This window comes from Lycorma delicatula, chromosome 1 (assembly GCF_047948215.1).
Source record: "Lycorma delicatula isolate Av1 chromosome 1, ASM4794821v1, whole genome shotgun sequence".
Lineage (NCBI taxonomy): Eukaryota > Metazoa > Arthropoda > Insecta > Hemiptera > Fulgoridae > Lycorma > Lycorma delicatula.
This window is the reverse complement of record NC_134455.1, coordinates 391243942-391256468: the sequence shown is the minus strand read 5'-3', so window position 1 is coordinate 391256468 and position 12527 is coordinate 391243942. Positions and strand designations below refer to the sequence as shown.

General features: G+C 28.8%; 1 protein-coding gene across 2 annotated transcripts; it reads left to right on the top strand.

Annotated features, from left to right (window-relative positions):
* Positions 1-1514: 1514 nt before the first annotated feature.
* On the top strand, positions 1515-7856 carry LOC142317358 (uncharacterized). 2 transcript variants are annotated; one of them, XM_075353842.1, is made up of 2 exons: positions 1515-2102; positions 7324-7856. In XM_075353842.1, the coding sequence occupies exons 1-2, from the start codon at positions 1632-1634 to the stop codon at positions 7606-7608; spliced, it is 756 nt and encodes a 251-aa protein (XP_075209957.1). In that variant the 5' UTR covers positions 1515-1631; the 3' UTR covers positions 7609-7856. The 2 variants fall into 2 exon arrangements, with proteins under 2 accessions (XP_075209957.1, XP_075209959.1); XM_075353844.1 differs by having other exon boundaries at positions 1521-2099.
* The last annotated feature ends 4671 nt before the right edge of the window (positions 7857-12527 follow it).

The following is a 12527-nucleotide window of genomic DNA, read 5'->3' as shown; positions in this document are numbered from 1 at the left end:
TATAATTACAAACCAACTGCACTTGTACTAATAGAACATTCTGTATAAAGTCATAAAAGCAGCTGAAAACAGAAGTTATTAAAAACAATTTTAAGTAAATTTCTGCAGTTTGATTTAAAAGTTAGAAATAATTAACAAATTCATATTAAAATCTATTTGGGTTAATAAAATAAATTAATGGTTACTAAAAGTTTATCTAATTTGTTTTATAACTCAGTGTTGTTGACTAGATATAAAAAAAATATTAAAAAATTTGTTATAATTTATTTATGTAACTTCTTTTTTTTTTTAATAGATGAATTATTACTTTTTAAGAAGCAATAAAAATTAAATCTAAGAAACAACTCAAAATAACCCGTGAAGAGTCACGGTGTCTTTATTTATTTCTTCTGAGTATTTGTTACTTGTGTGCTGTTATATCAATCAATGAAAAGAATGCTTTGTACAGTTTTGCTTCGATTGTTCTAGATGTTAATAGTCTGGAAAAAGCAGTGAAATTTTTGCAACAAAGTATGACATTGTAATTTCAGAAGCAAAATTTCATATACAACTTATTGAATATAATTTTTATTTTTAACTTTAATTAGACGAGGTTAGTGAGCGAAGCAAGTGTTGGTTATGTTCAGTGAGATTATGTTGATTCCGTGTACTGATGAATCAACATATATTTTATCTAAACATAAATTTTGTTTTTTTCAACAAAAATATTTTCTGTGAATTTATCACTTTACCTCTATTTCTGAAACATTTTTAATTAAGCATACATATCAAAAACAGGCTATTTCACAAGTATTAAGTTAAAAAAAATTTAATTTAACTGCATTCATCAAAATCATTGCAATAGGTTTACAAAATCCATAATTTTTAGTTGGTGTTGAAGATAAGAATGCTGTAATGTTTTATTTTTTCAGCTTTGTTATACATCTTGGATCTTGAGAAATGCAATAAAAAAAAATGCTTCATGCAATTGTAATTTAATCATATCACACATTTCAATTATATTTTGTAGTGTTTAACTACCATAAAATTCATACCAAAAGCAAGAAGTTAAAATAACTAGGGCATACAGTGATTGATATTAACTGCTTCAAATTAATTAAAAACTTAGTTTATCCAAGAGTTTATATTTATTAAGTGCGTTTTTCATTAAAACGAGTAGTCACTTAAATATTTACCAAAAAATAGGCTTCGATTTATGAAAAAGATCCTTATTTGGCTGACGTTGCCTTCTTGAAAAAATCACTGAATCATTTAAAAAATTGTACCTTTTCCACATATCTTTTTATCAAGCCGCAGGTCTAACAACGACGTTTCTTGTTAATTTTTTTAATGGTTTCTCTTATAAATCTACCCTATTTTAAATAAAAATAAAATTAAGTTGTACTAGATAAACTGAATTAAAAATTAAATTAATCATAATTAAATTTTTAAAATACTTTAAGTATACATTCAACATTTTTAAGTAAGAATTAACAATATACGTGTACGCAGATTTCCAACCACCATTAACCAACCGTCAAAGATATTTATTTATGTCAGCTGATTGTTGTTTACATCTCTTTTAAGCGTACTGTGCCTTTTTGAAGATAATTATTAGAAGTGTGTATTTGAGTAGTAGTACAATTTTTAAGATGAAAAAGATTGGTCAGGGAAGTCGTCGATCTGTTTCTTGTGATAATGTGCCTTTTAAAACTAATCGAAGTAGTTCATTAAAATGTAAAACTGGGTCTAAAGCTGAGGAAAAAATAGAACGTCAACGTATTTCACGAGTTAGATTTAAAGAAAACGTAGGTAATTCTGTTAAAACCTCCAAAAGTGTACAATTTGTTCGTAATACTGAACAACCTGTAAAAAAAACACGTTCTCTTATTCATTTTAAACCGAGTTTACAAGATAAATTACTCTCTCTAGAACAATTATCCGTGGACTCAAAGTTACAATCTGAAAGTGGTGTTGATCTGAAATTTGATGTACCCGAACTATGTACTTCTCTTAGAGTGGCAAATAAGTTGCTAGACGAAGCAGCCTTGGAAAGTAAATCTGATTTTGGGAAAAATAGTCTAAAAGGTGTTAGTTCATCAGATACTATTAAATCGAAGGTGGTAAAGATATTTACACTGAGTCAGCCATAGAGTAAGAAATAGTAATTTAGCATTAGTGTAGTTAAGGTTAAGTGTGTGGTTAATTGTTATCAACATAAAATTTTGGTACAAGGGTTTTATTCTCTTTTTCAAGTGTTTAGAATAGATAGAGAAAATTGTCATCTTCTGGAAATTAATAATTTTATGGATCGTAAATTAATGGCTTGTAATTTTCATTAATAGTAATATTTTAGTTTTTCAGCCAATGTAATTTACTTTAATATAAATCTGCCTTATGGTAACTTTGTTATCAGTTGAGCCAATCCAGTCTCATGCAGTTGTTAATTGAATTAATAGCATAATATACATTCATCATTGGTAAAGGTAGGCTATTGCATTCTAATCACGTTGCTCAGATTTGAAGTAATTAGATTTAACTTTTTTTTTACAGAATACTTTGTAAATTGTGATTTAGAAAAATAATTATTACATTTTGTACAATTATTACTGTAATAGAATATAAAAGGTATAATTATTCACATGTATGAGTATTTCTGTAAAATTACCTAATAGATTTTTAATAAATCTGACTTTCTTACCCTCGGCAGAATTTTTGTCTTTTAATTTTGCTGCCAGATTTTTAAAAACATGTGCGATTTATTAATTGAAATTATGTTTCTTCAGATTTAGTAACAATAAAAATTAAGTATTGCTCATCTAGTACTTATCAATTTATGATAATATTTACAATGATTGAATTTTTACATCATGAACTGTTTTGTTGGGGAAAGAGGATTGTAAATAAAATGTATTATGCCAGTAATTTAGAACTGTAGTCAATTCTAGTAGATGACCATTTCTTTAGGACTGATAACAAAAAAACCCTTCCTAGAAAACAGCCATTCAGATGACAACCAACTGGAAATAACCAAAAATCTTCTTGTATCACTAAAATTTTAACAATAATGAGTTCAAATTCAAAACTAATAATTTCAAACATTTAGAAGAGCTACATTGCTTTTAGCTAATTAGGTATTAACGTTTTTGAAAAGCAGTGTGAATGGTTTAATAATTTTTGAATTGTTTGAACATTGTTTAACTCACAATTTGCTAAAACTTTCTGAGTTTATTTTAAAATTTATCTGTCACTTCTAGAATAATTATGAGAAATTGAATTATCAGAATATTTCTATAATAAAACTTAACAAGAAAGAAGATAGAAATTAAGCAATTAGAATGTAGTTTCTTTTGTGTACAATTAGTAATACATAGTCACATAAACAAATTAGATAAACAAAATGTTAGAAACCATTAATTTACTTATGGTTTCAACCCAAATAGATTTTAATATGAATTTGTTACTTATTTCTACTTTTAAATCATACTGAAAAAAATTTAGTAATAAAATGGTTTTAATTACTCCAAAATGTTCTCATTTGCTTTTATTAATAAACTTGGTGCAGTTTTTAGTTAAAGATATAGTTCAGTAGTTAATAGTTTTCTTTTCTTAATATATTGGACAAAAACATTTAATTTCTTATAGCATTTGTTTTATTACATCTTTTTTTCTCCTTTTTTTTAAATACATGAATTGTTTTAGTCTATGAAAATACATAATTGAAAAATTTGGATGTAGAAATTCCAATTTTTAATACATCTATTATTATGAAGTTATTAGTTTACTTGATCTGTAGATACTGTTCATTCTGTAAAAGTTAATTTTTTCTTGGTAATACCTTTATACCACAGAATAGATAAAAGCCTGCTTACAAAAAATAAGAAATTTGTTGTTCCTAGCCTATTTGTTTATTTATATATGTGATAAAACTTATAAAAACAAACTTATTTGATATATATATATATATAAATGGTTTATTTATACCATTTTATTTGTAATTAATTTAAAATGTTAATCCCAAAATGAAAGAACATTAATAATACAGGTAATTTATATTTAGAAAAGCAAAACGTTTGTTTTGCACTGTCATAAACATGAAATGTATTGTAAATTAATTATTGTGTAAATATTTTATTTATATTTTGGGCACTACCCCATACAGAAGAGGTTGCTGTTATGTAAACAACTTATTTTTCAAAAAAAATAATATATTATACTGATAGACAAAAAAAAATTTTAATGTTTCTCAACTGTGATACCATTTCTTGAATTGCTTTTTTGCGTACATTACAGAGCTGTAAATAACAATTTTTCTATCATCCTTAGGTTTAAATAAATTATGCTTCAAAAAATTAAGGGAAAATAAAGTTAAAATCTGTAAAATTTTAATTTTGCATGGCCATACCTGTATTAGAATGATTCTTCAACAGTAATTGGCTAGCATGTTAGTATTCCATTTTTCATTTATAGCAACTTTCCATGACCAAAATGTCTTGGTGGAAATGTTCACTGTGTTTGTCGTCTACAACTCTGACGTGATTTGGGTAAAAATGCAGATGTGAGTGGAAGAAATTTCTGCCTGATGTACAAAAATCTGAGATTCTCCTTCTTCATTGCTTTTACAAAATTTTTCATTAGTCTTAGCTTGATATGGAGAGGCGGTAAAAATATTTTTTTGGGTTCAATTCATGGGCTCATGAATAATATTTTTCCATTTTTAAAGGTACCAGTCCTCAGGTTTATGAACTTGTCCTAAGTGCAACATAAGCTTATTTGTGTGATAAATCAAATTATTTTCATCAATAAAGTACTGAGAAAATTCTTTTTGTTGGGTTCAAAAGTCCAAAATTTTTGTATTTTTTTAAAGTAAATTCCAACCATGCCGTCTTGATCGTAACAGTTCAGCTTGATTTTTTGATAAATTTAAATCCCTAATCAAGTCATTTAATTTACCTTGTGATATATGATGCGGCTTATTGATTTATTTGATAATTCAAAATAATCATTGTCTTCTTCAATATTGCCTGTCTTCTTCATCGCTGCTTTTGAAACATACATTCACAGGAATTGAAATAGTTTCATTGTGAGGTATAGGCCTGATTGCAGATTGCAATGAAGGATATTTTACAGTATGTTTAGATTTTTTAGAAGTTCTTGACACTCTTGTTAAAAGTAAAAAACGGTTACATGATCCTTCGATTTATGCCAAAAAGGTACACCAAACATATTTAAAAATATAAATATTTTGTGAATATCAGTTACAGTTCAATAAATTTGGAAAATGTTCACATATTTCCCATTCAAAATAAATTTTGACATTGGTTGAAAGAAGAGTTGAATGGAATACAGTATCTTTCATAAGTTTAAGGACAAGTTAAAAATAACTGAAAAATCAGTATTTCATGACAAAATCTTTATTTTATACAAGTAAAAATTAAAAATAAAGATAACAGAGATAATGCTACATCATTTTTTAAATGTTTAGTTAGTATTTTGTATGACCTCTATACAATTTTAGGCATGCTGCTACTCTGTCAGGCATTGATTCAATCAATTCCAGACATTTTTCTTTCATCACCTGTTGCCACAGACTTGCGATTTGAAGTCGTAACTCAGCCTTATTTTTAGGTTTTCTTTTAGCAAGTTGCAGTGCCATCCGATTCCATAAATTCTCAATCGGATTTAGGTCAGGACAACGAGCAGGCCAGTCCAAGAGTTCCACATCATTTGCATCAAACCGTGCCTTGGTAACTCGTGATTTATAACAAGGTCTTGCTCGAAGATGAAATTCTCACCTGACAGGTTATGGACACTAGGAAGCATGAATTCTTCCATTGTTTTTATGTACTGTATGATGTTCATTGTCCCATCCATTATTCTAAGGTGTCCAGCGGCCTCTGAAGTTATGCAACCCCACATCAAGATAGCATCTCCACCTTGCACAGCAGGAATGATGCAGGCCGGTAGAAACTTTTCAGTTTTTGTTCACCTGACCCTAATTTTTCTGTTGTACAACTGGAATCTGCTTTCATCAGAAAAGACAACCCTTCGCCAAGCTTCTTTCAATCGGTTCTTTGTTTGCTTGCAAAACTAATGACGTTTTGACTTGTGAACAGCGCTTTGCTAATGCGAAATATGATTCCATTCCAGATTCTTTTAAACGTCTAGAAAGAGTGGCAGTACTAACCTGAATTTTGTGATTTTTTGCTACTTCTGTCACTATATCAGGCAAACTAGCAAACCAATTAAGTTTTGATACCTTTATAATCACTCTGTCTTGACTCATTGACGTTTTTCGTGGTCGACCGGATTGTGGAAGATCAATGACAGTTTCTTGATCACGATATTTTTTAACGACTTGCTGTACACATGTTTTTGATATTTTTAATCGTTCAGCAATGTCTCTGTATGTTTTATTTGCTTTCCAGAGACCGATTGCTTGCCATTTTACTTCTACACTAACACTTTTCTTACCTGTTGTTAATAAAAAAACTTTTCACCAACCTAAACTCAAAGAAACAAATTCTAATTCATCAACATTTTGGTGGGAAACAGCTGATAATAGTGCCAAGTTGACATTTTTAATTACTGTTGGTACGCCTGACACTCTTAAGTCTGTGTACCTGACACTTTAAAGTGATTTGTACATTTTTTAACATTACTTTCTTAAAAACAAAAATTTCATGAAAATTTTAAAATCACTTTTAAACTCAGCCCTTTTAACTCAAAAATAATTTTTTTATTAGTCTATTGAAAAACTCTAAAACACAGCTTTAAAATGACATCACACTCATTAGCGTAGGTTACATATTTTACGAGAAATAGTAATTTCTTTATTAAAAAACGGACTAATTTTAGCTCATATAAAATATTTAAATGACTCCATAAAATTTGAAGCATTTAACTTAGAAGCTTGCAGTTTTCACCAAAAGATGTATTTTTTAAAGCTGTTTCTCAAAGACATGTAAGATTTGTATGTAGTTCATAAGTTTAAAGACAAACTGACAAACAGTTTTTCTAAGGTGTCCTTAAACTTATGAAAGATACTGCTTGAAGGACCCCTATTACATAAAATAAAATAATTGGCATTGGCAGAATGAATTGGTTTTTAATGTTAACTTTGTTTACTTTCTATTCAACATAGCATGACTGGTTATGTAATTTTGTCATAGTAATTCTGAATTTGTAATTTTATTTTTACCTTGCATAACCCTGAATTTTAATAATAAATTTATTTATATGTATTCTGTTCTATTTTAAATTTTGCATAACCCTGAATTTTAATAGTAAATTTATCTATAAGTATTCTGTTCTATTTTAAATTTATCTTTTTTTTTTTTATAGGTTTTACAAAAAGTAAACATACCGTTTGAAGAACAAATCTACAAAAATCTGGTTGATCTAAAAGTGAGCGACAATGATTTACATTATGGACAAGATAAAAGAATTAAAAGCAAACATTTTGAAAGAATTAAAGACAAGGAACCTGAATTATCTGAATTTTATGAACCGTCATTTAATGAAGAATATGTACTTAAAATTGAAAAATTACAAATTGATCCATTGAAAATGATTAGCTACGATGGATTTTCTATATCGGATAGAATGAAAAACTGGCAGATTTCATGATGGATGTTGATAATAAACTTTCTCGTTTGTATGCTAGAAATATGTTGACGAAAATAATGAAGCAATGCTGATTTGTAAATGTTAATTATTTTTATAATTATTAAAGAATATTTTATAAAATCCAAATACTGCTTTATAATTTTAATTTTTTTTAAATTGTTTTATTTTTTAAATGAGTTTTAATGAGATGCCTAACATTGTTATATTGTTAGCCATACAGAGTGTAGAATAAATAGTATATCTTTTTCCTTGTGCCTTTTGTTTTTCTGTATTCATCCGTTTTAGATCACCTTTATAAAATTTTTGTTGCAATATAGAATAATATTAACAAAAGTTTTATTGCACTGATATTTATCTATATCCCAAGAACCACTGATTTAGCCTGAATATATATTGTAAGGAGTGAGCAATGTAAAACCAAACCCGTAATGTAACTGCTGCAGAATTGGTAGGTTATGTTGGAATGAAATTTTATTAATGATATAAGAAAATTAAATTAAATGATATAAATTAAATAAGAAAAAAGATAAAACATAATTTTAATGTTGCATTTATTTACCTAATTGTTACAAAAGATGTTGAAAATGACCACCGTAGCCATCAATGCACATTTGTGCTTGACTAATCATATTGAGAGTAGTCTGACGCAAAATGTTGTCAATTGCGTTGATTTCCCGTTGAATGTTCACCTTCAGTTCATCAATTTTTTAGAGATTAGATGCATAAACTCTCTCCTTTAAGTAGACCCAAATGAAAAAAAATCACAAGTAGACAATTATGGGGAACGTGGAGGCTATCATCCTCAGTTGACAGCTCGTTCATTTGTGAAAGCTGCATAAATGCAATTTGGTGAAACATTTGATGTATGACACATTCCTTCATTTTGTTGGAAGAAGTTGTATTAATTTTCATTACCAGTTAATTGTTTGGAGAATTCTTCGAAAATGGCTTCTTCTGGACTGGCGGTAATTCTCCTTTCAATATCAGCAATGCTGTGGAGTCCTAACAGAAGGTTGCCTATTTCATTTTGCATTTGAAACCGAACCTGTTGTACGCCATTTTTTAATTAAATCGTTTATGCTACTCTTCACTGAAATACAGGCATTCAGAAATTTTTCTATGAATACTTAACGTGATTCTTCAAATGATCCAGAATGAATATAGGCAATCCTCTCCTAGATTGAATAAGGCATTTTACATGAACACAACTGCATTGACAAGTAACCACATGAGAAATAGCAGCAACATGTACATCCACTAATTGCACAAGTTGTGGAGAGTCTTTCATAAATAGTGTTGGGTAGCAGTTTCATTATGGGTTCAGTTTTATGTTGCTCATCCTGTATATTGGAATGTATAACATATATACTGGAAGCTGTAGAACGTAATAGCAAATATCCTGAGATAAAAGTTATCATTGAAAAGAAATTGAGTACTGCAGTTAATTAGCGCAATTGATTGATAACAAAAAAAGTATTGTTAATTCATTTGATGAAGATAAACCTTGTTGCCAAGTTTAATAGTAACTGTAATACATGAAAAACTCTCCTAAATATGATTTGTTTTATTACTACAAATTTCCTTTGTTTTTTGTCTTCAGTCATTTCCCTGGTTTAATGCAGCTCTTCCAAGATTCCCTATCTAGTGCTAGTCGTTTCATTTCGGTATACCCCCTACATCCTACATCCCTAACAATTTGTTTTACATATTCCAAATGTGGCCTGCCTACACAATTTTTTCCTTCTACCTGTCCTTCCAATATTAAAGCGACTATTCCAAGATGCCTTAATATGTGGCCTATAAGTTTGTCCCTTCGTTTAGCTATATTTTTCCAAATGCTTCTTTCTTCATCCATTTGCAGCAACACCTCTTCATTTTTCACTTTATCCACCCATCTGATTTTTAACATTCTCCTATAGCACCACATTTCAAAAGCTTCTAATCTTTTTTTCTCAGATACTCCGATCGTCCAAGTTTCACTTCCATATAAAGCGACACTCCAAACATATACTTTCAAAAATCTTTTCCTGACATTTAGATTCATTTTTGATGTAAACAAATTATATTTCTGACTGAAGGCTCGTTTCACCTGTGCTATTTGGCATTTTATATCACTCCTGCTTCATCCATCTTTAGTAATTCTACTTCCCAAATAACAAAATTCTTCTACCTCCATAATCTTTTCTCCTGCTATTTCCACATTCAGCGGTCCACCTTCATTATTTCTGCTACATTTCATTACTTTCATTTTGTTCTTGTTATTTTCATGCGGTAGTTCTTGCGCAGGACTTCATCCATGCCATTCATTGTTTCTTCTAAATTTTACTCCCGGCTGGAATTACTATACCATCAGCAAATCGTAACATCTTTATCTTTTCACCTTGTACTGTTACTCCGAATCTAAATTGTTCTTCAACGTCATTAACTGCTAATTCCATGTAAAAATTAAAAAGTAATGGGGATAGGGAACATCCTTGTCAGACTCCCTTTTTTATTACGGCTTCTTTCATATGTTCTTCAATTATTACTGTTGCTGTTTGGTTCCTGTAAATGTTAGCAATTGTTCTTCTATCTGTATTTGAACCCTATTTTTTTTAAAATGCTGAACATTTTATTTCAGTCTATGTTATTGAATGCCTTTTCTAGGTCTATAAACGCCAAGTATGTCGTTTTGTTTTTCTTTAATCTTCCTTCTACTATTAATCTGAGACCTAAAATTGCTTCCCTTGATCCTATACTTTTCCTGAAACCAAATCAGTCTTCTAACACTTCTTCCACTCTCCTCTCAATTCTTCTGTATAAAATTCTAGTTAAGATTTTTGATGCATGACTAATTAAACTAATTGTTCTGTATTCTTCACATTTATCTGTCCCTGATTTCTTTGGTATCATGATTATAACACTTTTTTTTGATGTCTGACGGAACTTTCCCTTTTTCATAAATATTACACACCAGTTTGTATAATCTATCAATCGCTTCCTCACCTGCACGGCGCAGTAATTCTACAGGTATTCTGTCTATTCCAGGAGCCTTTCTGCCATTCAAATCTTTTAATGCTCTCTTAAATTCAGATCTAGTATTGTTTCTCCCATTTCATCCTCTTCAACTTCCTCTTTAACACCATTTTCTAATTCATTTCCATTTACAAATTTCCATCATATTTAAAATAGCTAGTAAAAAGTTTCTGTTACTTTTTCAAATTCTCTTATGTGATTACATCAGTTAAAATTTAGTTCTAAATAATCTTTATGATTTTCATTTAACGTTTTTAGTTGTTAAATTATTGCTATGGTGTTTTGCAGTTAATATATATGAAAGTAAAGTATAAATATTTTTATAAACATTTGTGTTCTGCAATTTTATTAACATATTTGTAGCTAAAAAAAAAAAAACAACACGAAATATATAAAAATAGGAGAAATATGAAAAATGTGTGCTGTAGTTTTCTGATTAACATGACTAGAAAACAGGCCTATGTTATTTACAACTGTACGCAATATCTTAGATTTTTTTTGTAAACTTTTAATAGGCACTTATACGTGATTATAAGCATTAGATGTCAAAAGTTTTTGAGATTTAATGAAGTTCTAAAAGTCTTAATGATTAACTTATGAAGTTATCGAGTTTAGGCAAATTTTGAAATGAAACTTACAATTACAACTAAAGGAATAGATTGCCAGTATTTGGAGTTTCATAGAACTTTTATTTGAATGTAAGCTTATATACGGCTAATATTACCAATATTTTATAAAGTGGCTTCACACATTTTAAACTGAAAAATGTTTTGTAGGTGTTATAGGGTTATTTTTAAATTTAACACTTTCAGCGCCAGATCTATGATGCATGTTTTTATCTCCAACCCAACTGTATGTTTAAGAGTTCTCTCTGCCAGACCACATGTATCAATTTGACACATTCCTAAAGTTTAGGTTCAATTTTCATAACAGTTGCAAACATCTTACTGATAAAATGTTTTTATTTTAACTAATGACAATTAATTGTCATGTTATGAACATAACAATTTTAAATTTTAATTCCTATTTATAAAAATTTATATGCATAACTATAAAATTCATAATTAATCACTGATGACGTAGGAATAATCCAAAAGCACTTGGATAATCAATACTCACAATTTTTGGTTAAGTGGATATCTATATAAATTCCTAAAGTTCTGCATGGATCATGTGTATCAAATTGATACACACAGCTATTGTTAAAGTTGTGATTGATTTATATCAATGTTATACGCTGCAGATTTGGTTGAAATTGTGCTATTTGTTGTTCTGGGCAGCAGTAAAAGTTATATACCACTAGGTCATAAATTTTATGTAGGTAGCCCTGGCAGTCAGCTGATTTTTAGAGGGAAACATTTCAGCTACTTATCTTAATTTCGAATTTGCTATTAAATCCAAGATTTGCAGCTATGTGTAAATGTGTCAGTTGATCATAAACTGTTTATCAAAAAAAGTATATTTGCATGGAGTGGAGTGCTTTTTTAAATCCCACAAATCAACCAAAAAGTAATTGTAACAGTTCAACCATTGAACGGTTTGTTAGACATTTCATATTATTGTAAGAATGTATTATTTATTTCAAAAATCACTTTTTATTATTATATATAATGTCTTAGTAATTGTAGAGATAAATTCATTAGTGTATCATACATAAAATAATGAATTTATTAGTTTGCTAGTTACAAATGAAACGGCCAGTTATTTTGATTAAATATTTTCCAAACCTTTTCTCATGGACCATTTGTATATAATTGATGTGAATAAAACTTGACTGAAATAAGCTTTATGTTTGATTATAAAAATGTTGATTTTTTTCATAAAAATCATCTGAGCCAAGCTGAAAATTATATCAAATTACAGGTGGTCTAGTAGGTGCATTTATGTATATGTCAATTTGATGC

Coding starts and splice junctions, on each gene's coding strand:
- LOC142317358 (XM_075353842.1), top strand. CDS start 1,632: ATGAAAAAGATTGGTCAGGGAAGTCGTCGATCTGTTTCTTGTGATAAT. Junction 2,103..7,323: donor ATACTATTAAATCGAAGGTG/GTAAAGATATTT, acceptor TTTTTTTTATAG/GTTTTACAAAAAGTAAACAT.